This window comes from Cololabis saira, chromosome 13 (genome assembly GCF_033807715.1).
Source record: "Cololabis saira isolate AMF1-May2022 chromosome 13, fColSai1.1, whole genome shotgun sequence".
NCBI classification, from domain to species: domain Eukaryota; kingdom Metazoa; phylum Chordata; class Actinopteri; order Beloniformes; family Belonidae; genus Cololabis; species Cololabis saira.
The window spans coordinates 17,969,037-17,996,954 of record NC_084599.1 but is presented as its reverse complement, the minus strand read 5'-3'; the positions used below and the strand labels follow the sequence as shown (position 1 = coordinate 17,996,954).

The window sequence follows — 27,918 nt, the reverse complement described above, 5'->3', positions numbered from 1 at the left end:
TATACATACATATATACATATATATATATATATATATATATATATATATATATATATATATATATATACACATACTGTACATACATATGTTAGCCTCATAATTGCCTCATAAAGCCTCATAAAACCATAATTGCCTAAGTTGTATTTGAATGCCTTAGAATTAGGCAATTATGCTATGAGCCTAATGATATATATAGATACATATATATTCCTAACATGTAACATGTGTGTATATCCGCTTTTCTCTCTCTCTCTCTCCCACTGAGTCTGTCCTAAGCAGGAGTGTTACCAAGAAGAAAAGTTTAAAGCTTAATCTTCAAGGTGGAAAGAGTTCCTGCATTCCTTAACGTAAACTAGGAGCCAAAAGAGAGGTGCCTGATAATTGAAGGCTCTCTGGCCTAACTCCGAAAACTAGGGACCACAAGTAAGACTGCAGTCTGAGAGCATTATGCTCTTTTGTGCTAATACAGAAGTATAAGTCCATATTTTCTGTACATAAACTTACTGTTTGGTACACTTAAAGTGGACAATGTATATTCTGTAATTAAGCTCTTTGGCTCGACCTTCAGCTTGTAATGCAATTTGCAAAAATCCACCACATACAACAAGTTTCACTGCACAGTTGGCAAACGTTGATTCCTCTTTTGACAGTTTCCTCTTGCACATTAAAGTCATGATTCTCACGTGGATGGAACAGCAAGCCTATAGCATGTCCCCGGAAAAGCTGCCGTACCTGCTCCTCAGAGCAAAAAATAAAGAAAAAAAAGGTTCCCCAAAAAAGCACCTTCTGATTCCCGAGTACTATCCCTGCTACCTTAATGAAAATGTCTCTGCTTGAGCTACAATGCTACACATTTCTGTGTTGGAGACCATTTTGAAGTCACTTTAACTCCAATTGAATGCAATCTTGGGTGGCCTAAGTCTGAAATCTTCCTATTCAGCAAGCCAGTGTTTCTCAACAGTGGTCCTGGTCATGTTTTAGATGTTTCCCTGCATCCACACGCCTATGGCTCAAATCAGTGTTCGTCGCCAGCTTGTCATCAAGGTCTGCACAACTCTGTTAATGGCACAGTCATTTGTTTCAGCGTACGCTAAAGCAGGGAAGCATCTAAAACATGCAGAACAGGGGCCCCCGAGGACCAGGGTGGAGAAACAGTAGGCGAGCTTCACATCGCAGCTCCAGATCAAACCAGTTACCCAGGCTCTCCAACTTACTCTCCAACCAGCTCCCATCTTCTGTTTCTATGAATCTTAGAGCAAAGCTTCAATATCAACTTGACACAGCCTGTAAAGACAGGTAAAGGGAGGAGTCAAGTATTTTGCTGAATCCCCCTTAAGCCGACTTCTATAACAGAACAGTAAGGACATGGTTGAAAGGGGAGCTGTTGTACTGCATCTGCATGTGGTGTTTTAGCCAAAAAAGACCATGAAACATCGAGACCTCAATAACTTGTCAACATTTGAAAAAGTTCACACTTCCATTAAAACACAAGTAGTGCTGAAGAGGTGGCAGCATGATGACTATTGACACTAGACATATCCAAATAAGCACAGTTTGCATTGATTTATATAAATTCCTTCAGTTTTCATTTATTTCTATAGCACCAATTCATGACACGAGTCGCAGCAAGGAACTATGCAGAGAAAAACAAGATCAAAACTAATTCAAATAAAACATAATTCACATTTAATTCTATTATTTCAATCTAGTCCAATAATATTATACTATTTCATAACAGACTGCATCAACCTTCAGTTTCATTCTGAACGTACAGCGGGGAGGAAGACGTCCTGTCAAGAGAAGACTGTGGGAGAAACAGGCTCATGGCTGGTGGACATCAGAGGAGAGGACACCAAAAACACTAAGAAAAGGTTATGATGCCAAAACATTATGTGTAAAAGGCAAACAAGGCAAACACAATTAGACCAAAATAACCATAAAGCAAATAATGCAATTATGATGCCTCAGAGGCACAAGAGTAGCCCTTATTGAAGAAAATAGGATTTTATTCATTTGAATGAGCTATTAAACCAGTAGCATTTTTAAATATGTCTTTTTAAGTCACAACTCCAGTAAGATGTGTTCATCAGCTGGTCTGAAGGTCTAAGACAAAACAGTTAAATGGAAAATAGAGATGGATTTGGTTAAAAGCACATTAAAATTACCATTAAATAAGTTGATGTCTGAAGCCAAAAGAAAAAAAAAACCTTCATGTTCAAGACTTGAAATAATTAAAATATTGAACTGTGTATTTCACACTGCCAGAGAGTTCCATAGCTCTGGGTCCCATGTTATAAAGTGTTGTGTCTTTGTGTATAACAGTTTTTATTTCAGGAGAAATATCCCGAGCTGGTAGCTGGCGTGATGTGCACGAGGCGGAAGAAGGGAGTCAGTGTCGGGCCGATTTGCAGATTTTGTTGTAGACCTCGGGGAAGGCATCGTTACATCCCAACTCGTCTCTAAGTCTGTGGTAAAGCTGTCCATCAAACATCTCCCAAAACTCCTCCCGATCCATGTACACATCTGCATACAACATCTGGAACCTGCATATCGATATAAACAAAAGAAGAGGACACAACGTGAATATTACAGGCAGTTTTCATGACTAAATCTCTCTCGCCGGAGACTCACCCGTGCACGTCTCTGACAAACTTCTCCAGCTGTCGCGTTGATGCTTTAGCTTCAAAATGTTTGACCTTTGGCTCCCCGTAAGCTCCGATATCCACATACAGCTCCTCCTGTTGGCCCTTGGGGTGGACCATGCCTCTGCCCGGGGGCAGCAGGAATGGACACAGCCACAGAGGGTAGACCTGAAAGAGTCACGTCAAAGCTCAAGCAGCAGTAGGGCGTCTCTAAACCGAGAGCTTCTGTTGTGTTTGAGCCTCACATTGATGTCCTGGTGGAAGTGCGTGATGGCGGGCTTCAGATGCTTCATGGGTATCAGCATGTCCTGCACCACGTGGTTCTGTTCGTACAGACGCCTGATGGTTTCTCCCTGGGTGAGCTTCAGCAGGGAGATCTTGGGAGGAACCATCCAGCCGAACAGCCACCGGAACAGCAGATTGTTGCCGAAGGGAATGATATCCTGGAGGAACGGCACCGGTGTGATTAGTGACGCACATAAATCAATCAACATGACACACTGCAAAACAGTGGAGGAGCAAAGATGTTGATTCATAACTGGCCTAATAATCTAGATGGATGAGCTACAATGGAGCTAGCATCGTTGGTGTTCATAAAATATGTCCAGAAGTTGTGGGGAGCCAATCAAACCAGTCTACACTTGTAGAGAGAGTCTCTGGGCAGACGTAACGCGGTGACGAGAGCGGTGATATGTAGGCTGCAGCTGAGGATAAACGGACATTTGAATGAGCTTTTACGTCAACAGTTAAAAATTCTGACTTTTTCTTTGAAAACTGAACCAAAGACGACGTTGAAATCATCCCTCTGCAAGGCAGACGTATGTGCTCGTTTTACCGACGGGATACTTCAGGAGTTTAATCTACTCTTCTACACAACACCGTCTCCCGTTGCTCTGAACACACCACCCTGTCTGTTGCTCTGATTGGTCGTAGCGCTAAACGAATGTGTGCAAAGGCAGTTTGATAAGCGGTTGGATTGAGAGGTCCAATGGATGGTTTCAAGAACCTACACTTTTCTAGATGTGGGTCTGATCGATTACATAAATAAAAGCCATTATAGTCAATCACACAGTTAAAGCAACTGAGTGAAGACTTAATTTTAACATTTGCTGGCCAACTTACTCTAAAAACATGGGTTTGATACGATGTGGGTTGATTTTCACTCCTTGAAAGATTAGAAGTTCCCTTTCCTACAACTCATTCTTTCACGTGGCTAGTTTATTGTCATTCGCATCACATACGATGAGGGGGAATGAAAATGCATACGCACGGTCCAGCACAGCTGACCAAATACATCAGTTATGTCAGAAACTGTCATCATTTCTTGATGTCCAACACCTCATTGCCTCTGGCTTCTATGCACTTGTGATACATCCACTAGTCCAGTTTTTTTGCATTATTTCCCTTGCTTGTGTTGAAAAATGATTAATGTTAAAATGTGAATGTGTTATAGATTGTATGATTTGTATTGTACACATCCTTTGGAAATAATAAAAAAAAAAGCGAAGTTCTCTGTTGTGTTATTTAATTCAGGAAATACTTAAAATAAATAACACAACTCAGCTTCTTTATGCCTTTCTTTGTTAGTCCATCCAGTGACATTTACCTAGTTGTTTCAAGTCGCTGCCTTTGGTATTTACATGTGAAAGTGAGCTGGAAGGTCAGAGCGGATCATTTAATGCATCATTTGGGTGAATATTTTAGTGCCGGGTGTGAACAAGTGCCAGCGCTGTCCACCTGTGATCTGATCCCCCAGGATGCATGTTAATGCAGGTCTGAATGTTAATGCAGGTCTGAATGGGACCAAAGCCACAGGGTTGCATATTGTCAGAGTTTGAGCCCTTCAAAACACCCCAAATAGTTTCCTCAATCAGAGAAAAGGGTAATTCGAATTTCACATACGTACTTGAATTTGTTTTGCGATAATCCCTAATAATGCACACACAACTCTACAACTTCAATTCTCTCATCATCTACTCCATTTATTTCGTCATTTTGATTTTATAATCTAAGATTTTGTGCATTTTTGCTGATTAATACAGGTTCAACCAAATTCAGCAAGTCGATGTTCATCTTTCTGCTGCTTTTTCCACATGCTTTGTTGATTTGAGAGAAGAGTTTCTGTCATGGCGTTTCAAGTTTCGAATTGAAAAGCTGATGATAAATCCTCTTCCAGCTTCTCCTAAATCCCACCAGGAGGCAGTGCAACAGCACCAGACAGCTTTCCCACACCTCCAACTCAAAACTGGCCTGTTTTTGTCTGTCCGGCTGCTGCAGTGTGAGCGAGAAAAGAAATAAATAAATAAAAACAGAGCAATTGAAAGCACAGAGGACACTCCTTCAGGCATCTGTCAAACCAGTGCTATGCATAATTTATCCTGCCATTTACTCCTTACAGAAGAAGAAGAAAAAAAAAAGAGACGTCAGCGTCCTCTCACTAATGGCTGATGGTTTGTGAGAGCGACTGTGTGAGATACGGGAGCACGAGACTCCTGGAGCCTAACGAGAAGCAACGAGGACGTAAACTGGGAAGGTGATGACTATCTAAAGCTTTGGCAGCCCTTCATGTAATCCTTGAGGTCGTGTGTGTGTGTGTGTGTGTGTGTGTGTGTGTGTGTGTACCTGCAGCTCCCAGAAGATGCTGCGTGTGTGTCTGTGGTAGTACTGCCTCAGAGGGATGTACTCCACTCCGCCCTGGTCTCTCTTCAGGTGGCCCTCCACGTGCTTGAAGAACCAGGGTTTGAAGTGCAGGCCGATCCTGTTAATCTGACGTCCAAGAAGGAAAACTCCACGTTAGAACTGAGACAACGTGCTACGGATAGCTCTTCATACTCAAAATACCTCACTTTGTCAGGCTCTGCGTGGTCGGTCATGGTTCCCGTCATGATGACGGCGGAGTCCAGGCCGTACTGGATCCCCTCCACAAACGTGTTCTGCTTGTTCTGCGACGCCTCGGCGAAGCGCCTGCAGATGTCGTCGAGCCCTCGGACCGGCTCGTAGCGCAGCCTCACCCACGGTTTAGCGGGAACTATCTTGATCTCCGCCGCGACCAGGAATCCCAGAGTTCCACAGGACCAGGGGACGGCGTGAAACAGGTCAGAGTTCTCCTCCTGTGTGAACGAGAGCAGACACAGATCTACTTTAGACCATTTATACTGTACGTCAACTTGTCGTATTACCAGACCTCACAACACGGACCACTCTTTTTATCTCATATCACCACCTGGGCTGCTTGACCGAAGCCCGTGCTCGGGCATAATCCAACACTTGTTTAGGGATTCAGCACAGTGACACTGGAAAACTTCAGCCAGACCCAACTCTTAAGTTTGAAACCACTAATCTACGTCAGGATTCAGGCCCCCAGACTCTCAAGCACTCAGTACTTACCTCTGTACAACGCACTAAACTGCCGTCGGCGAGAACCAGCTCGTATGCAACGCAGATGTGCTGAAACAGCCCATAAATATGCGAGGAGGACTCGATGCCTGTGCCCATCACCAGCCCACCTGAGACAGGAGAGAGAGCGCAGGAGGCTCTGAGGTAAGTGAATTACCAGCAGGGTGAGAACAACACACGGACAAACAGCAGCAGCGAGTGTGCTGGTCTGTTACTGCGCCCGACGACATGATAGATGAACGTAGCACAGCCTGATGGGAAAACATTAGATTGTTGATGCGTAGTTTATGGGCTCAGGAAATCCATTATGAAACACGATCTATGAGCGCCTCGAACGCTGCAGCCATTTCCTTCCAGTTTCATCTCTGAGCTTCAAACATCGGGTCCTCTAACTCAATTAGACGAGTGGCCGAGGCTCCAAACAGGATGCAGGGCTTGATGGAGATGCGGATCTACCTCGCTGAATGATGACCTGAATCATCTTGCTATTTCTAGAGTCCAGAGGGCCACAGATGACGGTGCTTCACGATTGCTCTGAAAATAATCCACAATATGCAAAAACACTTACCCACGGTGAGGTCGTCCAGCTCCGGCAGCACCGGGAGGGTCCAGCCGATGGAGTTGAGGAGAGCGGTCACCTGGCCCATGTTGGCCAGGGGCTCCACCCTCACCACCTACAAGACCAACACCCTGTGAGAAACTACCTGCCATCGTTTGCCAGCATTATATGAAGAAAAAATATCATTAATTTATACCAGGGGTCGGCAACCCGCGGCTCTAGAGCCGCATGCGGCTCTTTAGCGCCGCCCTAGTGGCTCATGGAGCTTTTTCAAAAATGTTTGACCTTTTTTTTTTTATTCTTTTTTCCCCTTTTTTCTTTTTTACTCTCTTTTCTTCTTTTTTTTTCTTCTTTTTTCTTTTTTTTCTTCTTTTTTTCTCTTTTTTTCTTCCTTTTTCCTTTCCTTTTTAATCTCGACATTTTACTTTTTTCTCAAAATTTTGACTTTTTTCTCAACATTTCGAGTTTTTTCTTGACATTTCAACTTTTTTCTCAAGATTGTACTTCAACATTAATCTTGACTTTACGACTTTTTTCTCAAAATTTCGACATTTTTCTCGACATTTCAACTTTTTTCTCGACATTTTGACTTTTTTCTCGAAGTGCATAATGAAAAAAAAAATCTTCCCCCAGTTATAACTAATATAGAAACATTCTAAGGCTTATACAAGACTTTTAATTTTTTGCGGCTCCAGACATATTTGTTTTTTGTGTTTTTGGTCCAATATGGCTCTTTCAACATTTTGGGTTGCCGACCCCTGATTTATACTCAGAGGATGAGAAACACCACCAAGAGGTCAGAGGTGTCATTTCCTGGCACATATAACTACTTTACGACATATTTAAGAGGTCTCCTTTCAATGAAGCATCACATTTGACGAAAACGTCTTTAAACATCAGAACAGATAACTTTTTTTTTTTACGTACCAGTAATTAAGTGATTACCATAGGTGTATGTGTAACAAGATCAGGTTAGTTTTTTGTTAATCTCCTCTCAAGGGATGCTCTAAAGCCATAAATCTCTCCTTTTACCATCTTTCTCTCTTTGAGGGAGAAAACAACCAGGCAAACCAGGCTAAACCAGGATTTAGGAAAAACAAACAGAAGCAAATCAATGATAGAAAACATGATGCAGCAGCTTTTAGGCACAATACAGCTCATGTTTCCAACTGAATGTGATCAGTCGGGGTTATAAAACGTCCTAAAATTAAGTTAAAATATTCCCTAAACGGCTTACGATAATACCCGGCCTCTGCTTTGTGTCATGAGCCATTACTGTGATTCACGGTCGTGATCTGGCGGTAGTGAAACCGTCCACTTCGGATGAAGTTTTCCCAACTCTCTGGCTTGAAAATACGGAGATTTCCTCTTTTCTGAGTTTTCTTTAGCTCCAACAATGTATAAAGTGCAAGATTCTTGACCTTGGCCTCACAATTGTGGAGATTTCTGGCTGAATTTGCAGATTTGTTTCACAAGGATGCTTAAAAAAAAGTTCTCATGATTGATATTTCATTTGAAAAATCCCAAACACCAGCTTCATGGTGCACCGAGAGGCCTGCTGGAGCCATACGTGCTGGAGCCAATTTGCATCTCTCTATTAGATTACTGTTGAGCTATTTCTAGTCTGGATCAAAGTGCTGGACAACACTGCCGTTGTTTGTTTTACATTTTTAGTTTATGGTCTGAAAGGAAAAGGGTTGTACGTGCCGCTCAGAAGGACTCTTACTAAGAAACTTTATGGAACCACTCCTCCCCGAATCACTGAATCATTAATGCTATCAGATTCACCTTTGCCTTTGCTGCCTTGAGAAGTAGGAATGTTGGTAATGGAAAACAGTCCATGAGTGAGGCAGCTCTTTGAGAGCTAGCCCCGATATATTTAAAACACTTACCTGCTTCTTTGTGTCCACCTCCAGAATGTCCATCATATTGATCATTATGTTCTTGTGGGTTTTCTTATATTTCCCCACTCGGAGCGACACGGTGAGCCAGCCGGGTCGGCCTGTACACATGTGGGTCTTAGCACCCTCCTTCCTCCACTCGCGCACCTGAAATGCATCAGGATTTGAGATACAGAAAACAACACATTGAAGCATCTAAGATTACCACTTTAACTTTTAGTTGAGACTGCCCTGGCACAAGCCATGACCACAGTCCTGTTGCATAAAAACCAGGTTAGTGCCAAATACTTGATCAATGATTAATGAAACAAGAGAACAAAGTTGTTTTTTATATATATGCAGACGTGAAGGGCTCTCTAAGTTAAAAGGTCACCACCATTATGCACTAGGGGTGTAACGGTATTTGTATTCGTCCCGTACCGTCACGGTACGGGGGTAACGGTTCGGTTCACGCAGTCTTACGGCGAATACGTTTGACTGGGTTAAAAAAAAAAAAAAAAAAAAAAAAATCAATCATCGTTTTTTTTCCCCCTTATAAATATCAACAGTCACGTTCCATTACAGACCTAAATGTGTGCTAGTCTGTGCATATCAATAAATATATGTGCAATTCATATATCATCATAAATTGTAGGCTATAATAACGATAAAATGTTCTAATTCTTAATTTACAACTGTCCTGAACGCATCAGAGCCGTGTGCCAACGCGGATTGGCTGTAAAGCCTGATTTATGGTTCTGCGTTAAATCGACGCAGAGCATACGCCGTAGGGTACGGCTGTGTCTACGGCGAGGTTATGCGGCGACGCGCAACCTTCGCCGTAGGCGCTGCGTTGGTGTAACGCGGTACCATAAATCAGCCTTAACAGTCACAGTGAAGGAGATTAGCGCTAAAGTTTAAAAGAGGACTAAATTTGTACAAAGTTTTGAATGTTACCCCGTTTTCCACGTTACCTGGATTATTTTGGGTTATGGAAGAGTCAACTACCGTTGGTGAGTGAGTGTAACCTTCTGAAATAATTTCTTTATCAGTTTCTTGACCAGCTGCCTATTTTAATGAGCTTGTGTTGTTGTGAACGAGACCGCCGAGTCTATTCTCTGTTATAGAGCTCAGAAATTATGTTATAGACCGCTGTGTCTATATCTATCTAAATAGATTGTGTAATTTAGACCAGTTATGTTTTTTTTGTATTTAAATTGTATCAAAGAATGAACTGAGTCAGTCCGTGACTACCTGAGTTTTCAGAGTCGCGTGTGTGTGTGTGTGCGTGTGTGTGTGTGTGTGTGTGTGTGTGTGCGTGCGTGCGTGTGTGTTCTTCTGAACAAGTTTGTGACTTTACTCTGCTTTCTGCAGCATAGGCCTATAGGCTTGGCTCAATAAAAGTGAGAATAAATGTAGTTTGATGGGTAGGATGATGTTGTTGAACGTTAAAATGACTATCATAAGGCCCATGGAGAATACTCCGCCCCCAGACGGCTCTGCCCATATGCAGCAGTAGAGGAGCCCGGGTTCAAGTATTTATTAAAAGTGCTTGAGCCTCGTTACAATGTCCCATCCCGCACTCACATAAACCAGTCCGTGGTAAAATTAAAAACACTTATGCACAAGTTAAATGTTTTATTCTATTTATTTTACACTTTACTAAGAGATGCTTTTTAGTTTTGTAGCCAATTGAACAAACTTTAACTTTCAAATGCTATGATCAAAATAAAGGAAGAAAAAACTTGTCTTATACATTTGGGACTTTTTGTATTTTTTTTCCCGTTGTACCGAACCCGTACCGAACCGTGACCCCTGTACCGAGGTACGTACCGAACCGTGACTTGTGTGTACCGTGACACCCCTATTATGCACTGCGCAAAAAAAAAAGGGAGCACTTAAACACAATGTAACTGCAGATCAACAAACTTCTGTGAAATCAAAATGTCTACTTCGGAAGCAATACTGATTGATGATCAACTTCACAAGCTGTTGTGCAAATTTTAGGCAATTAGCAAGACATCCCCAATAAAGGAATGGTTCTGCAGGTGGTGAACACAGACCACGTCTCAGTACTGATGCTTCTAGCTGATGATTTGGTCACTTTTGAATCCTGGCGGTGATTTCACTGTGGTGCTAGCATGAGACGGATCTACGACCACACAGGTGGGGCAGCTCATCCAGAATGGCACATCAATGTGAGCTTGGGATAGAAGGTTTGCTGTGTCTGTCAGCATAGTGTCCAGAGCATGGAGGCGCTACCAGGAGACCGGCCAGCACATCAGAAAGACCGCTGCCTCCACCTTTTGTGCAAGAAGGAACGGGAGGAGCACCGCCAGAGATGACCTCCAGCAGGCCACATGTGTCTGCTCACACGGTCAGAAACAGACTCCATGAGGGCCCAACGTCCACGGGTGGGGAAAGAAAAAGAGTCTACCGGGTGCTCGTTAGGGTGTGACCGCTGTAAAATGGTGCTCTTGGATTGGACCCGGGAGACAATGTGGAAAAATAGAAGCAAGAGATCCAGGCACTCTAGACGAGGTGGATAAAAAAGATAAAAAAGCCTTTATTAAAAGACGGCTGCCAACAAGTTTCGGCCTATCTGGCCTTCATCAGGGCAAAGAGGGTGGGGGTTGTGCTTACAGCCCAACACTGTGCAGGATGTTTGCCAGGGAACACCAAGATCGGCAACGTCGCCATTGGCGCCCCATGCTCTTCAGTTTAAAGCAGGTTCACACTGAGCACGTGTTACAGAGTCTGGAGACGCCGTGGGTCAGTAATGGTGTGGAGGGGCCGCACAGCCCTCCTTGTGCTCCCCAGAGGTGTCCTGACTGACATCAGGGACCCAGATGAGATCCTCAGGCCCCTTGTACGACCATATGCTGGTTCGGTTGGCCCTGGGTTCCTGCTAATGCGAGACCATGCTGGAGTTCCTGTGGCTGGAGTGTCTCAGCAGGTCCTGAGAGACGAAGGCGCTGATGCTCTGGACTGGCCCGCCGTTCCCCAGACCTGAATCCAGATGAGCACATCTGGGACATCATGTCCTGCTCCGTCCACCAGACGTCCAGGAGTTGGAGGATGCTGTAGTCCAGGTCTGGGAGGAGATCCCTCAGGAGACCATCCCCCACCATCAGGAGCACGCACAGGTGTTGTGGGGAGGTCAGACGGGCACGTGGAGGCCACTCCCACTACTGAGCCTCATTTTGACATGTTTTAAGAACACTACATCAAAGTTGGAGCAGCCTGAAGTGTGTTTCTCCACTTTAATTTTGAATGTGACCCCAAATCCAGACCTCCAGCGCAACTAGCAAGTTTTTAAGTCAGTGCACATTAACAAAGACATAATTTCTGAGTTCTTGGAGGCAAATTAGGGATTTTAGGCCTCGATCTTTACGTGAAAGAAGTGTCCTGGTGTCATCCTGTGCTTGAATGGATTGACATCAAGTTGTCAAGTTTAGGCATTGTTAGCTCAGCCAGCCTCAGCAACATTTTTGTTAGCTGGCTTAGTTAATCCTGCCCGCTCAACTTGAATTTTAACTTTAAATAGAGGGAATGCGCATGACGTCACAGATGCGACTTCACAGCGGGTTATGCCCACTGAGTGGCAGAAAGACTGAGTGGCAGAAAGACTGAGTGGCAGTGTAAACTTTCAGTTTGAGCAACTGGAAAACATCTCAAATGGGAAAGAGCTGTTGTGCGATCGACTGCACTCATAGATTTAGCTTTATCATTTTAGTTATATCAGTTATCATTTTACAGACTGACGAAAAATAGCGCTTAAGAGAGACAAATGGATCGCTGCAATTCGCAGAAACAACTGGATTCCAGGCACCGAAACGTGGATTTGCAGTTCCCATTTTGTATCAGGTAATGTTGGATTTTTGGGTAGCTAACATTAAACGGTCAAATCATAAAGTTCGGTGTCCTCATCAATTTAATTTCTACAACAAATCCTGCCTTGAAGTAGGAACAAGCGTCAAGACTTTTGTATGCCTTCAAGCTTTGCTTCGTGTATTTCCCCGGCGTAGAAATTAAGTACATATAAAATATCAGGAAACTCGATTTGTGGCAAAATATTAATGTCCATGGACCTCTGGTTCTTGGGGTAACTGTACGGGTCACTGTCAAGTCCAACTGCCTTTAATTTAAGCCGATAATCGGCTGTTATCCCGTTTTATCCATAGTTTCCCTACTAGTTGCAGCCATTTTTGCCACTCAGTGCGAGTAAGGGGGCTGGTCCAGTGGGAAAATGACGTCAATGCATAACCTCTATTCACTAATCTACCCTGTTTGTTTCTTAAAGTGATTCAGAGTATAGCATTGCCATGGATGATCCTAAGAAGTTTAATCTCCCCTATCATGCTGTAGATTTAGGAAATCAGGAGCCCCAAACACAACCAAGCTATACAGGACTGTCTCAGAAAATTAGAATCTTGTGATTTTCTGTAATGCAATTACAAAAACAAAAATGTCATCCATTCTGGATTCATTACAAATCAACTGAAATATTGCAAGCATTTTATTATTTTAATATTGCTGATCATGGCTTACAGCTTAAGAAAAGTCAAATATCCTATCTCAAAAAATTAGAATATTCTGGGAATCTTAATCTTAAACTGTAAACCATAATCAGCAATATTAAAATAATAAAAGGCTTGCAATATTTCAGTTGATTTGTAATGAATCCAGAATGTATGACATTTTTGTTTTTTTAATTGCATTACAGAAAATAAAAAAAAAACTTTATCACAATATTCAAATTTTCTGAGACAGTCCTGTATATATGGCCCTCAAAAAGCTAGAAACGGCCCTGGAGGGAAAAAAGTGAGGAACTACACCACCATTTAACTTCTTGAGTGTGTGTGTCATAATCCTTCAATAAGCACGAGGATCAATGTACCTTTTCCATACCTGTGGGTATTTTTGCATTAATTAGGACACACTGACTGATCTGAACACACAATAACAAAGACTGCACAGATGTCACGCAGTTATGAAAAAGTAAACAGTGGAAGCCCCTTGCAGCTCATTTCAGACCCAGAAACGAGAGCACACCTGCACACCTGTGCACAGGTGTGCAGCACATCTGGAGCCGGAGACACTCACCTGTCGCTGGATGTCTCGCACCCGCTGCTCGTGCAGTTTGGGTGCAGAGCACATCTTGAAGATGAGCCATGCCCGCACATAATAATACACGTCAAATATGACGGACAGCGGCAGCAGGAACAAGCACACAAATATCCACCTCTGGTGCACGATAACGTAATCTAGACCTTTGATTTTGATCCACAGCAGGAACATGACAACCAGAACCCCTAAATACAACAACGGCTCCATCTTCAACGCGCAAAATCTGGACTCAGTCCGCACCAGCACACTTTACACCGAGGAAATATAAGTTTCACTTCAACTCTATTGATCAGATCAATTCCTGATCACCCCTTCTCTACTATAGGTAAACGGAGCTGGATGGTCGGCAGGCCCCTCCCCCGTTTCGCTCTGATTGGTCCATATAAGAGAGGGGGCGGGACCGGTCGGCTATGCTTAGAGCTGATTGGTCAACACGGTTACCGTGCTTCTGCTGGTTGACCAATCACAGAGCCCGCAGGCTGTCACACCACGTATCAGCCCTCATGGTGCAGAGCAGGACCTCCAACTCTGGACTTTCTTGTTACACAAACCTAGAAACATTTCACTGTGACAGTGACAGATAATCCTACCCTTCGTCATTATTTCTCACATTTGTTCAACTGAGCTTTCGCTGTGAGATAAATAATTTAAAGTTTAGATATGATCTGGTTATATAGTAATATATCCCTGTTTGCAGGTTTCAACCAGTTAGTAGGGGATGTTTTGCTGGGTCCAACACCTAACTCTTAAAGCCTGAAACACACATATCAATGTGTTACAAGGTCCTTTTTCATCAAACTGATTAGATGCAGCAGATTCCTTATTTCAATGTTGCTTAGTTAGTTTAGTGGGGGTTTTTTTTGTCTCACAACAGAATATGTTAAAGATGAAATGTGGATGAAATTGATCCAGATTAAAGCAGAGCACCAAGACGGTAATTTCAACTGTTTCTTCTCTCAATTGTCATGGAAACACAGTGAAACTATTAATAATTAAGTAGTATTGTCATAAGCAAAAGCTTGTACCACCTCTTTCTACCCTCTTCTTTCTCTTTTCTTCTTTTATAGAAGATATATATGCAATGTAATCATAGTGAGTTTTCATATAAACAGGCCTTAGACAAAGAACAACATGTACTTTTTATCGCTGTGTCCTTGTTTATTTAGCAAACATTAGTAAACAATTAGGCCAAAAAGAAAAAGTGTGTGTAATGTGAGCCCTGTGATTCAATAGCTCGTATGTCTACATTAAGACCAAATAACCCGTAGGACAGCTCCAGAAGTTTTGTGGTTTGTTCAGATGTCATTTTGCAAACCTCAGTTATTCTCCCATGTTCTTTTTAAGCACAATAACTCTTCAAAACAAATTGTTTCTTGTTCAGTCTTCTATGAATTGTATAACATGCTATGTGTTTCTCAGTATCACCTCTGAGTGAAAATGTTCATTCCTGGGAAGATTGGTATGTGTTGAACTCTTTCCTCTCGTGAACAATGATTTTCACTGTAGGAAAATCCACAACAAATTGCTTGTGAGTGATGTTACAACCCTTTCCAGATTGACAAAGATTTAAAAGAGCTGGTGACATCATCAGCTCAGTTGTTGCCAGGCTGCAAACCCAGACACCCTAACGCATTCATGGTATTCGTCATTTTTTTTAATGTATTTATTTTCAGTTTCAGTTTATATCAAAAAAATATCATTTACCATGGGTGATTGACAAAATATTATTTAATTAAATTCAAAATGCAAAATAATTGCTTTCACACTCCATAGTTTGCTGGTTTTCACTGACTGGCTTATAACGATAGCTTGTCCCAAATGTCACATAGTTTAAATACTAGAGGTTTATTTTTGATCTAAAATGAAAACTAAATAAGGCACAGTAGTCTTAGGTCACAGCCTTTAATAACGGATGTTTGTCTTTGGAGCTGATTTTAGTTTCCACTTTTACCAGTAAGCAGGATCACAAGGAAGCAATGTTGACATCTCCAGCACGGCTCATACGAGGCTAATGGGATTCTCATCCTCCTCAGCTGTGCTGCTCTTTGCAAACGTAAGCAAGCTAATGTACTAAACTACTGGTAAACTAGGTAAAGATTTTACTTCCCTGCCAGCATGATGGGATTAGCATCGTGCTTAAAATCCCCCCCATATTGGGACCATGGGATCGGGTTTTTTGCTTTGCTTTGTTTTGTTTTGCATATGTGTGTGTGTGTCTTAAATGTGAACACATTATTTAAAAGCAGTAATAAAGTCAGAAGATTGCTCAACCACCTGGGTGCCCCCCCAAAAAAGGTAACAAATGATGTGAGGATTACACTTTAAGTTGAAAACTGTAAACTTCATGAACCACTCAAACTACAGCAGCATAATTTTGCGTGGTTTGCGTCACTACTTTTAGAAGGATGTAGGCACAAACTGGATTGTATGCGTAGTTTGTCCATTTGCGTGCAGAGAAATTGCTTCAACAAACATTCATTCAATCTCTGTCCCTCTCTCTCCCTCTCATTCCCTCTTACACACAAACACACATAAACACACACACACAAACACAAGCTAAAGTGGTCTCCTTCAAACACATTAGACAGAGGGAGGGTGGGGCACCAGTAAAGATTTCTTAATGGGTTCTGCTGTCCTGTCCCCCATCTGCCTTGATGATAAACACGCAGCTTCTCAACATTTGCCTGATGCGCATCAAAGCTTTCACCATTTTGTTTCTCTTTTTTCCCTCCCATCAAACCATCATTTTCAACACTTTTTCACCAGAGGTGGAGTTTCAGAGAGTAAGGACTAACACATGGACTAAATGATCAGGAGTATTTTGACAGCAGAGGAGAAGAAAATGGCAGGAACCAATGAATGAGATTTAAGAGGAATTCTCTGTCCTGGGATCTCTGTGAGTGTGGAGTAAATCTTTTTGACTTCTGGTCTCTGTCGGAGCGTGTGTGGAGTACAATCTGTGTTACTATTTACATGTGAATGACACTATCCAGCCAGTCACAGCCAAGTAGTAACCTCAGCGTCAGTTGAAAGTCCTCGGGGAGGATGCCTTCCCTGTATCATGGAGCAATCTTCGTCGGTGCCTTCCTCATTGTGACTGGGGGCTCCACAGCCTTCCTGACCTCGCACCAGAGCCGTCTGCAGGCTTTCTCCCTCTGCTGTGTGGTGCTTGGGGTTGTCATGCTTATCTTTGGGCTATTTTGGGCTATGAACAGCAAAAGTACTGTAAATTATAACCATCAGGAGTTTGACCCGGAGTGCCCCCATTACCCATACAACGACTACACCAATTACCCAGGCCACGCTCTTTTCTCTTCTCCAGCGAACCACCTCCCAGAGTCCCAGTCTGTGTTTCTGCCCAGGTGCGTGAAGGAAAAAAAATTGTATTCTGTGTATGTCAATCTACAAGTTAAGGTATGCCTTTGCAATGCACATTTTAGTCTGCTCTCGTATAGCTATTCCTCTTTTTTAATCTTGCTGCCAGAAAAATATCCAGTTGTGATGTCCAGTTATTGGTAAGTGATTTTCTGAACTTGCTAAAAAGAAAAGCATTCATTAACCCAAAGAGTAGATTTGATCATGAAACTAATAGTTTGAAGAGATCATGACGCTCCTCCTTGAGTCACCACCTTATTGTGGTGGAGGGATTCACGTGTTCCAATAATCTTAGGAGTGCAATTGTGCAACTGTGAGGTTTTATGCCCCTGTTAGGTGCATAAGCACAAACAACAGTCAGGACCCATCCCCCTACCGAAAGGTGGAGTCTACCTTCTCGTTCACTTGTATGAGCCCCAATGTACAAGCAATGTGCAGGGGGGCAAGAAGTATACCCACCCCTGCATGGCGCCTCTCAACTTTGGCAACTCCAGAGTGGAACAGAACCCAGGTGAGGTGAGTCCGACTATATCTAGTCAGAACTTCCAGGCATGGGGGTCCAGGCAAGGGCAGTGATCCTTTTTCTTATTTTCCATTAGGTCTTTTGAGTCGCACTTTGTCTGGCTACTCACATACAACCTGTTTGTCTTTGGTGACCCTACCAGCAGTTCAGAATACCCACCCTTCTTTGGAGTCCTTGGGTGGGGTGCTGGAGAGTGCCCCTGCTGGGGACTCCCTCATTTGCCTGGGGGAAAATGAGGGAGTCCCCTACATGGGCACTTACATGGGCACTGACAGTGAGACCTGGAAGGGTGTGATTGGGAGGAACAGCCCTTCCGATCAGAACCCATGCTTTGTTATTCGACTTTTGCGCTGATCACACATTTTCCAGTACAAACACCATGTTCAAGCATAAGGATGTACATATGTGTACTTGGCACCAGGTCACTCTAGGTCACAGATCAATGATCGACTTCCTGGTTTTATCATCGGACCTGCTGCCACATCTTTTGGACACTGGGGGGAAGAGAGGACCGGAGCTGTCAACTGATTACCACCTGGTGGTGAGTGGGCTCTAGTGCTGGGAGAGGATGCCAGTCAGACCTGGTAGGCTCAAACATATTGTGAGGGTCTGCTGGAAATGTCTGGCAGAGCTTCCACTCCCATCTCCAGCAGAGCTTCAACCACATCTTGAGGGAGGCAGGAATTATTGAGTCTGAGTGGACCATGTTCTGCGCCTTTGTTGGCCTGTGTGGCTCCAGATGCAGCGAAAAGGTACTGGCAGACCAAATGGAACCCAGTTTTGGTGGTTGCTGAGGCAAAAACCTAGGTGTGGGAGGAGTTTGGACAAGCCATGGAGAATGACTTAGAGGTGGCCTTTAAAGAGATTCTTGTCCACCATCCAGCGGCTCAGGAGGGCAAAGCATTGCACCACCAATACTGTGTGTAGTGGGGATGGTTCGCTGCTGACCTTGGCTAGGGGCGCTGTAAGACGTCGGGGGGAATTCTTTAAGGAGGTCATCAATCCCACTGACACCTTCCAACAAGGAAGGCAAGGCACTAGGAATGGATGTGGTTCGCCCTTGGTTCCTTAAGGCTCTGGATGTCCTGGATGTCTTGGTTGACACGCCTGTGCAACATCACATAGGCATCAGGGACAGTGCCTCTGGACTGGCAGACCGGCAGAAAGGTCTACTCTAACTACAGGGAGATCGCACTCCTCAGCCTCCCCAGTATGGTCTATTCAGGGGTACTGGAGAGGAGGGTCCGCCAGATAGTCAAATCTGGTGCAGGGTGGGTTTTGTCCTGGTGTTGGAATGGTGGACCAGCTCCACCCCCCTCAGCAGGGTCCTAGAGGGAGCATGGGAGTTTGCCCATCCAGTCCAAATGTGTTTTGTGGACTTGGAAAAAGGATTTGACCGTGTCCCTCTAGGACTCTTGTTGTGGATTCTCCAGGAGTATGGGGTACCAGAATTCCTGATATGGACTGTCCGGTCCTCTACATCCATGGTCTGCATTGTCAGCTGTAAGTCGTACTTGTTTCCCATGGGGGTTGGACTCCGCCAAGGCTGCCCATCGTCACTGATTTTTCACATTATTTTTATGGACAGAATTTTGGATGGGGTCTGGTTTGGTCGTGTCAGAGTTGGGTCTCTGCTTTTTGCAGATGACATGGTTCTGTTGGTTTCATCAGACCAAGACCTTAACCAGTCGAATGTTAAGTGTCTGGGATAAGAATCAGCACCTCTAAATCCGAGACTATGGTCCTCAGCCCAAAAAGGGCAGGTGGCTTGGGCATCTAGTGAAGATGCTTCCGTTGTGAGGTCCTCCAGGCATGTCCCAATGGGAGGAGACTCTGTGGAACACCCAGGACACGCTGGAGGGACCAAGTCTCACGACCAGACCTCGGATGAAGCGGAAGAAATTGGATGGATGGATGGATGGATGGATGGATGGATGGATGGATGGAGATCATGACATAAGAGTAACTCCCACCCTGCAGGTCACTGATATAACTTTCATAGCACAAATACCTTAGGTCTAGTAAGGTGAGTCCCATTACCTTGGTGGACTGCCTCATGCAACACGTCTGCATCTATCACTTCTTAGTTGGAAAATGATGGATGTAGTGACCATTACATCACACAGTTAATCATATTTGTGCCTTCAGCTTCAGCTCGTCATTTGCTTCCTTTTATCTTGTTTTTTTTTGTTGTTTTTTTTTCAGTGACAGATGTTACATCCAATTAATTTGTCAGACAAACTCACAAATCCATGGCACATCCGCTGAGCAGCAACCAATCGTAGCACTTTTTCTGTGCTTGAGTTTACTTATATGGATGTTTATCATGTCAAAAAGTCAGATATAATGAAACCCTGTCAATTTGTTTGGGGTGCCCAAGGTTTAATAATATTGTCATTCAGTGAGCCATTCACCTTTGCAGGATACTGTAACATCACAGACTCAGTTCGACGTAGGATTGCCCAGAGTTCCTGTCATTGTCAGTACCCAACTTTTCTTGCATAGTTGTGTCACACAAATCTTTACACCAATTTCCATAGCGACAGTATGTCTAAAATCAGCACCTTAATACACCTTAATACATATGTTATGAATGGCAAAGACCTATTTAAAAAGGGATGGAGGTAGTGACCATTACAACACACAGTAATGGTCACTACATCTCTTTGGTATTGTGATCAAAGCACATCATAGACATTTTACTTTTTTTTAATTACCGGTACATAGATATCCACAAAATTAATGAAAGCCTAAAAGTTAAGCATCACCTTGGGATTGTCTCAACTTGTTTTACTGAAGTACAACAATTAGTAATATCCTAAGGTCGATTTGTATTTTTGTTAGGAACATTAGGTTATATCTACGGCCATCAGAGAAGTCAGTATTTTTGCTCCCTGCAAAGAAACATATTTCTGTGGTGTAAAAGGATCAGACTGTTCTTTTAACTAAGAATTAGTGAAGAATAATTAAAAAAAGAGAGATAATATTTTGCAAGAATCAAAATCACTAATTATTCACTTTACAGTGGATCAGTGAGCTTCCCAATTTACAGCACAAATTGTTCCTAGTATAGTGTACAAAGTATTCCACTACACACCATTAAATGTAATGTAGAATCGATTGTCACCAACCCAGCAATTACATGCCATAATGCATCCCTTGCAAGGAAAAACGGCTTACGATTAAGTTGACTCACTGCAAATATCCCTTGTATTTGCTGTGAGTAAGATATAAAGAGTACAATACATTTATATGGCAGTGCTATGAACAGAGAGGTATTAAATCATATCATTGTTACATAGTTATTAAGGATAAGATCTCAGAATGATCTCTGAATAAAATTACAGATTTTAAAGTTGTTGTCCTTTTTTTTTTTTTTTTTTTTACCAAAGATGTACTGTATAACAAATACATGAACTGTGCTGTGAAAATAATGTGTTGAATGTAATATAAACTTTCTGGCCACTTTATGTATACTCTCTATCACTCGCTCTCTCTCTCTCTCTCTCTCTCTCTCTCTCTCTCTCTCTCTCTCTCTCTCTCTCTCTCTCTCTCTCTTCTCTCTCTCCCTCTCTCCATATATACATGTACTGTATATATATATATATATATATATATATATATATATATATATATATATATATATATATATATATATATATATATATATATATATATATATATGTATATATATTCATCGCTCTATTACCAGATAAACTTAATAAAGGTGGCCAATGAGTATTGGCTGTGAACAATGCTGAAAATACTGCACGAATGATTCAATGTACTTATATGGGTATAAAAATTTAATTCACTCAGTACACACCGAAATGCATGCTGGTATTGATCTGGTGCATTAAATTGACCAACAGCTATAATGCTCCAAAAATGAGCCGAGCAGTGCTCAAACTACTTCTTTTATTCTCATGATGAGTGCACTATACTGTCCTCTACAGACATGTGCTGAAGAGTTTGTGGAGATTAATGAATGAATGACTCACTTTGGACAGAGAGTTAGACTATATTTGCTTTTTAGCGCATGGACCTACAAACCTCTTATTCATCTGTACTTTAGATATCCATTTATGTTTTCTAAAGATTGTTGACTATGATATTTCTCTTTTCCTGGGGGTAGGACAATGGAACGCCGCAGGCACGGCGCTCGGTGTGAAGATTTTGACTATCCTCCCATGGACTCGGGTAGTTTCAGTCCAACACCTCACCCTCCTCCGTGGCTGGGACCCCCACCACCCTATGAGGTTGCCATCAAGAGCACCTGCAGCACTACACACCTCCGGCGTGCATATTCAGACACACACCTGGCAACAGAACCCCTGTTTGGACAATCAAGAGAGATCAGCTTCGAGGTGTGACACTGAGTGATGATGACACCTCACGTTACGTGTATATACGTTACACCAGAGAACAAATAGGGAGAAGACTGTGCCGTAACTCTGCTTTATCATTCACCTGAAGCATGCTTGTGTCCTGGTTCCAGCATGTTTTCCTGTATGTTTCCAGAAATTTCCGCCAGAGTCAAATATGATGGTGAACCTAGTTTGGCATCATCAGCGTAAAATAAAGCACCAACACATGCAGCAAGAATTTCAGTGTGTGATGACATTCCTCCAACAAACACATATTCTGCAGGCTTAAAGTCAGACTTTCCAAATGGGTGGTTGAGTAAATTATTATTTGAGACTCTTTTTTTTTTTCTTTTGGCGCTGAGTGAGAGGACAAGATTAACAATAATGTTATGTCTATAAAGCAGCCAGGGAATATTAGCTTAGACAGGCATGGATCTGAACATAGGGTAACCAAATCCACCTGCGAGGCAGGTGTTAACAGAACGTATATGAAACATGGAGACAGCCACCATAGCAGTTCCCAATGATTTGTGGACGTTTGGGGCTTGCCTCTTCACATCGTTAGTTTGGGTTATTGAAGCCAGAAATGTTGAGGAATGCTCAAAAACACAAGGACACTATCTTGACATGGAGGTCACATATTAAAATACCAAACTTTAAGAGAGAAACACTCACATTTGGAGCCTGCCTCAAGTGGCCTTTGAGGAACTGCAGCAATTTGGCTCCATCTATGCTGGTTTCACTGTTTTATCGACGGTCAGATTGTCACTTGAGTATGAGCCTATTTCATGGTGGTTAAATCTGTACAGGCATAGTTTTTGGTTAAACACAATGGCGATGTTCCAAATGGCGTACTTTCATGAGTAGACTCTCAAGCCTGTTTTTTTGTCCTTCGTTGAACTGTCAACATATTACCCCAACGGCCCACAAGTGATAAGCTTTGCTGCAGCCGGATGTGATCCAGAAAACCAGACCAGGGTTGTGATGGTTTTGAATTTTTTTTATAGTTTTTATTTGTATTTTTGTTTTTCAGTTTGTGTGATCATTTCAGTTTTGTTTTAGTTAGTTTAACAAGCGCATCAGTAGTTTTAGTTTTGAAAAACTGGTTAGTTTTAGTTTTTGAGCTACTGACTTACAGATAAAACAAGACAAAACAGACAAAACAGACAAAACAAAAATCTGAGATGAAAGGATCCTATCAACAATGCGATACAGAACAAAAGTCCTTTATTCCTTATATTCTTTCATTCCTTATATTCGTTATTAGAATTAGAAAAATGAAGCCACAAACATTAAAAAAAAAACAAGGAACAAAATGAAAATTAAAACAAAGTTAATTTTACCTGAAACTATATTTCGTTTCGTTTCGTTAGTTTAGCATTTTTCATTTTAGCTTTTATTTAGTTAGTCAGTTTTAATCTTTCATTTTCATTTTTATTTCAGTTAAAGGGATTATTTTTTCTCTGTTAGTTTCAGTTTTAGTCGTAGTTTTCATTAACTATAATAACTCTGATCCAGGCCTCAGTAAATATGACAAGTCAGCCTTGTGACATTGCTCTTTTTCTTTTATTTCCTGCAACAGCTTCTTTTGCTCTTACCAGAAATAACAATAGTGGAATATCTTCTTTGGATGCTGTGTTACAGCCAAGATTAGACTTTTTATCGATTTTAAATTTGATACAAATCAATTTAATTTTCCTTGTCATGTTTCAAATCTCTCCTCTTTCTATGAGAGATTTGAGTTACCCTTCTCTTCTAGACCAACAACGTAACAAATGAGTTTCCTTCCACTTCGGCTACGTTGACTAGATGGTGGCTGTCGAGGGTGTATAGGGTGTAGAGCGTCAAGCGGTGGAGGCTCAGTTTTTTTGACTGTTATGAGTGCACCATCTGGGTGGTGGCCCTACACAAGGACAGAATAATCTGGATACACTTCTACACTCAGAATAGTTGGAGCAAATGCAATGCTCTCTTTGGCCAACATTGACCAGACACTGAAAAACACATTATACTTGAAACTATTAACTGTCTAAAGATGTGAAGCAGCATACAATGAAATATTTAATTAACATTGTATTTAAAAATGACTGTGGTTTAATCCTGCTTAAACTAACTGAGGAAATCTCATTTACCTTCTCAAAAGTAGTTATGAAGAATCAAAATTGTGTTGTGTGTGAAGAAAAGCCTTTCTCACTTGCTTTCTGATCAGAAAGGCCCGAAGAGAAGAAGTTTGATCAATTCATATTTAGTGATGTCAACAACATGCTTTACAGTGGCTTACATACCTTTTATTATCTGAGCTTGTGACTGTTTAGTGGAGGTAGATTAAAAAGGCTACCAGTTGCCATGGTAGCAGAGGCGCTCAGGAAATCCAAATTTCCTTCATTTTGACACATACTTGAGCAATTTCTTTTCTCTCTGGGATTCCCTGGTGATTGATTCTTGGTTTCTACTCGCCTGCCAAACCCTGCAGTTTATCACTGGGAATGTTAGGCTTGAAATCCCGAACAAATGTTTGCCTCATGTTTCAGTTTGTGCGGCACACATGTACTCTTCATCCAGTTGAAAGCGGGGGAACAATGACTCATCAGACCATAGGAGCGTTTTTCCACCGCTCAATAGACCACTGCAGCTTTCTGCCGGCTAACGGCTGAGCTTTAAGTATTATAATTTGCCCTAATGTAACTAAATAAAGACCTTTTTCACGTTCACGTTTTTGCATTTTCATACACTTAAAGAAGATTTTCCTCTCTCCACGATGCCGTTGTTAAAAAATGCTGCATAGTAATCAACTTCCAAAGGCCTTGAAGTTGCTTGGCTTTTTCCGTGGAACAATTAGGTTTAATGTTTGAAGAGTGGTTAAACTATTTATTGTTGCTATTTATTTATTCATTCATACTAAAAAAGTAAAGTATCTGAGCAGAAACGAGCAAAAGGAAGACCTGAAAAATGAAATCCTATGTCGTGGATGATCATCACTATGGTCTGTTCAAGAATATGAAGCTTCATCTAGTTTAATGAAATGAATAAAATGATTGAGCGTGCATATTATCGCCATCCCAGCCATGTTGAACTGTTACACTGAGCTATTTAGGGAGAGAAACGTGCTCCTGTGCACCCTTTTGATCCTTGACAGCCAAGTTCAATTAATTCTGATATGAATGACGGGATTAGAGACGATGCACCATCTGGCTTTGCTTTATTCCTCTGCACATGCATGCATATGTGACTGACAGCTTTATTCTTGAAAAAGACCAAGGGAGGACATGTTGTCAATGGCTGTGAGTATATTTAACTTTCTTTAATAAAACAGGGATGAAAGACTTCTGGTGTCAAATGCTTGGTGTCAAACTAACAAGAAAAGAAATCTGGTTTCCTGTGCACGGTAAATATGGACGTTGAAAATTGAAAACATTTTGCTCGTAATGGGCAGAAGTTTCGAATATTTGAGTGAAAGGATGTCAAACTATGTGTTGCAATAATCAAGCCTTGTGGAAACCCGTTGTAGTCGTGATAAAGACACAATACATCACACCTTGTGGAGACAGTTGTGTATCTGAACAAGTTTTGCTTGTTCACAGATGTCTACTTAAAAATAAATTGCTATTTTAAGCGTCTTCCACAGAATTGGATCAGTACTTAAGATATTTATGACAAAACTGTCTCCCATTTCTGTTGATAGTAGTTTGAACAACATTCGTGTACAGACTTATGACGAGGTGGCGGCGATAGGAAGGACAAGTACCGGTAGCCTTTTTCTGCCACTTACAAAGTTAAAATGACTCTTGGTCCGTGGGAACCCCCTCCAAACTAACATTTATGTGGAATTACATGTCAGAGGCTTGAAATAGATATTTATCTGGAAATACAATTTTGACCATAACTGTTTAGTCACATCTGTGTGAGGCTTGTGCAGAAGAAAATATTGATAAGGAAATGGATAAGAGTGGATACATCAAGCAGCAGCGGTCCACAGAGGAGACTAAGGTTATGTTCACTCCGCCAGCCCAAATCCAGTTTCTTAGCGTAAACAGATTACATCTAGAAGGATATTTTTGACAGTTTGACCAGCCAAAAATCACATGCAATGCAGTTTTCCAAATTTGCCCGTGTTCGATTTCAATCTGAACAATCTGCTTGTTCAAATAGGATTCCCAATTGTCTTCTGGGTCATGTGCAACACGCCACAAACGACTATGACTATGTCCACCAAAGTGACGGAAGAGATGCAGGATTCCTCCGTTAGCAGAGCTCAGCTGGACCATGCTGCAAAGGGAGGTTCAATGCACACTGGAAAACATTTAGTAACACAGGTCTTTATGCGACTCTATGAAAAGTAAACCAGTCCCCTAAAATGTTTCAGTTCAAACCTTTAAAGTGTTCAGATGACTCCGGCACCGGCCAGGCACCAGCTTTGGTTCAAGCTGGTCAAAGAGCGGTATTTGTGGTCATTCTCCATCTCTTATGTCTCTTTCTTCCACCTCTGCTTCAGTCTCTTGTGCATGTATGTCTCGTTTTGGGTGATAGGCAAGGCAAGTTTATTTGTATAGCACAATTCAACACAAGGTCATTCAAAGTGCTTTACATCAACATTAAAAGTGGCAAGACACAATTAAACAGTAAATAACAAATAAAATGAAATGAAATGATAAGAAAAGAAGTAAAATAATAATAAGCACAAGTCGTTAAAAAGTAAGGCCAGTAGAGTACAGCAGGTAGGTATTTAATTTAGGAGTATGCTTCAGTAAACAGTAAGGTTTTTAGCCCTGATTTAAAGGGGACCTATTATGGCATCTAATACCTATTTTAAACAGGCCTTGAATGTCTTAAAAACAAGCTTTTGATTGTTTTTGCTAAATAAATTAGAAATTCAGCCTGTGAGCCATGTCTTTATCTTCCCATTCTCTAACCTCATTATCTATGTGGGATTCTGAGTGGGCGGGGCTATGATAATGAGGCTCTGTGCTGATTGGCTGCCTGAATGACGCGATACACCGCTACGAAAAAATGGCGGAAGCTCCGGCCGGCGGAGTTAGTTGTGGGCGTGGTTTCACGCATCGGAGGCCAACCTATGTAAATCGCTCCCGTCGTTACGTAACGGCGGGAGCAGAATCTGAACGGCTCGTAGATCCACATCACACTGGACGGCTCATCCGGGCGGCTGTACAGACACTGCAGGATTTGGTTGCTTTCCTCCTTCTCTGAGTTGGCAGGCTGAGGGAGACCACTTTATATATGTTAAAGCAAGAGAAAACGTGTTTTTCATAATAGGTCCCCTTTAAAGGAGCTGACAGTTGGAGCAGACCTCAGGTCTACAGGAAGTTTGTTCCACCGGTGAGGAGCAGAATAACTGAACGCTGCCTCACCTTGCTTGGTTCTGGTTCTTGGGACACACAACAAACCAGATCCAGATGACCCTCAGGGGTCTGGGAGCTTCATAGGAACTAACAGATCCAGCATGTTTTTTTTTTAACAATATCTTTATTGTTTTTTCATTTACAAACAGAATATTATAATAAAGGACATTTCACATCTATTTCTGAGTTAACAGTTTTATCCCCCCCCATCCCATCCCACATCCCTTCTCTCTTTACATATTTCTTGTTATGCAATCCAAAGTTGGTACATAATAACAGTACCAGATAGCAACACAGTCCAGTGGTACCTCTAGGAAATTAAAGATATACATAACCTAAACAAATAATCAAAAATTACCCTTTTCCTGTCATCCTCCAGGTTCCTTGCCCTTCTGAGCTTCACCACTACTCTGAATTTTAGGTATCCTGCCCTGCATTGTCCTCCCGTAGAAGCTCCCCTATGTCTCCTTTTTTAAGAAATTGATCAAATGGTTTCCAGATTTCTTCATACATCCCAAGTTTATTTTTTAGTGTATAAGTTATTTTCTCCATTGACCTACATTGTGCCATAGCCTTGATCCAAGCACCGATTGTAGGTGCATCTGTTTTCTTCCAATTGAGAGCGATGATCTTTTTTGCCTGTAATATAGCGAAATCAATACATTTATGTTCTTTGGGTTTCACCAGC

General features: G+C 42.0%; 2 protein-coding genes across 3 annotated transcripts; one reads left to right on the top strand and one right to left on the bottom strand.

Moving 5' to 3' along the window:
- Positions 1-1,546: 1,546 nt before the first annotated feature.
- dhcr24 (24-dehydrocholesterol reductase) lies at positions 1,547-13,949 on the bottom strand. The gene is made up of 9 exons (XM_061738094.1): positions 13,585-13,949; positions 8,491-8,646; positions 6,608-6,713; positions 6,031-6,149; positions 5,490-5,753; positions 5,266-5,409; positions 2,889-3,086; positions 2,633-2,811; positions 1,547-2,544 (listed from the first exon to the last, which is right to left on the bottom strand). The coding sequence occupies exons 1-9, from the start codon at positions 13,813-13,815 to the stop codon at positions 2,391-2,393; spliced, it is 1,551 nt and encodes a 516-aa protein (XP_061594078.1). The 5' UTR covers positions 13,816-13,949; the 3' UTR covers positions 1,547-2,390.
- si:dkeyp-51f12.2 (uncharacterized protein LOC100151460 homolog) lies at positions 9,366-22,100 on the top strand. 2 transcript variants are annotated; one of them, XR_009783936.1, is made up of 2 exons: positions 9,366-9,491; positions 21,642-21,770. XR_009783936.1 is itself a non-coding variant. In XM_061738095.1 (2 exons), the coding sequence occupies exons 1-2, from the start codon at positions 16,654-16,656 to the stop codon at positions 21,877-21,879; spliced, it is 555 nt and encodes a 184-aa protein (XP_061594079.1). In that variant the 5' UTR covers positions 16,521-16,653; the 3' UTR covers positions 21,880-22,100. The 2 variants fall into 2 exon arrangements, 1 of the variants encoding a protein (XP_061594079.1); XM_061738095.1 differs by lacking the exon at positions 9,366-9,491 and adding an exon at positions 16,521-16,970 and having other exon boundaries at positions 21,642-22,100.
- Positions 22,101-27,918: the final 5,818 nt, after the last annotated feature.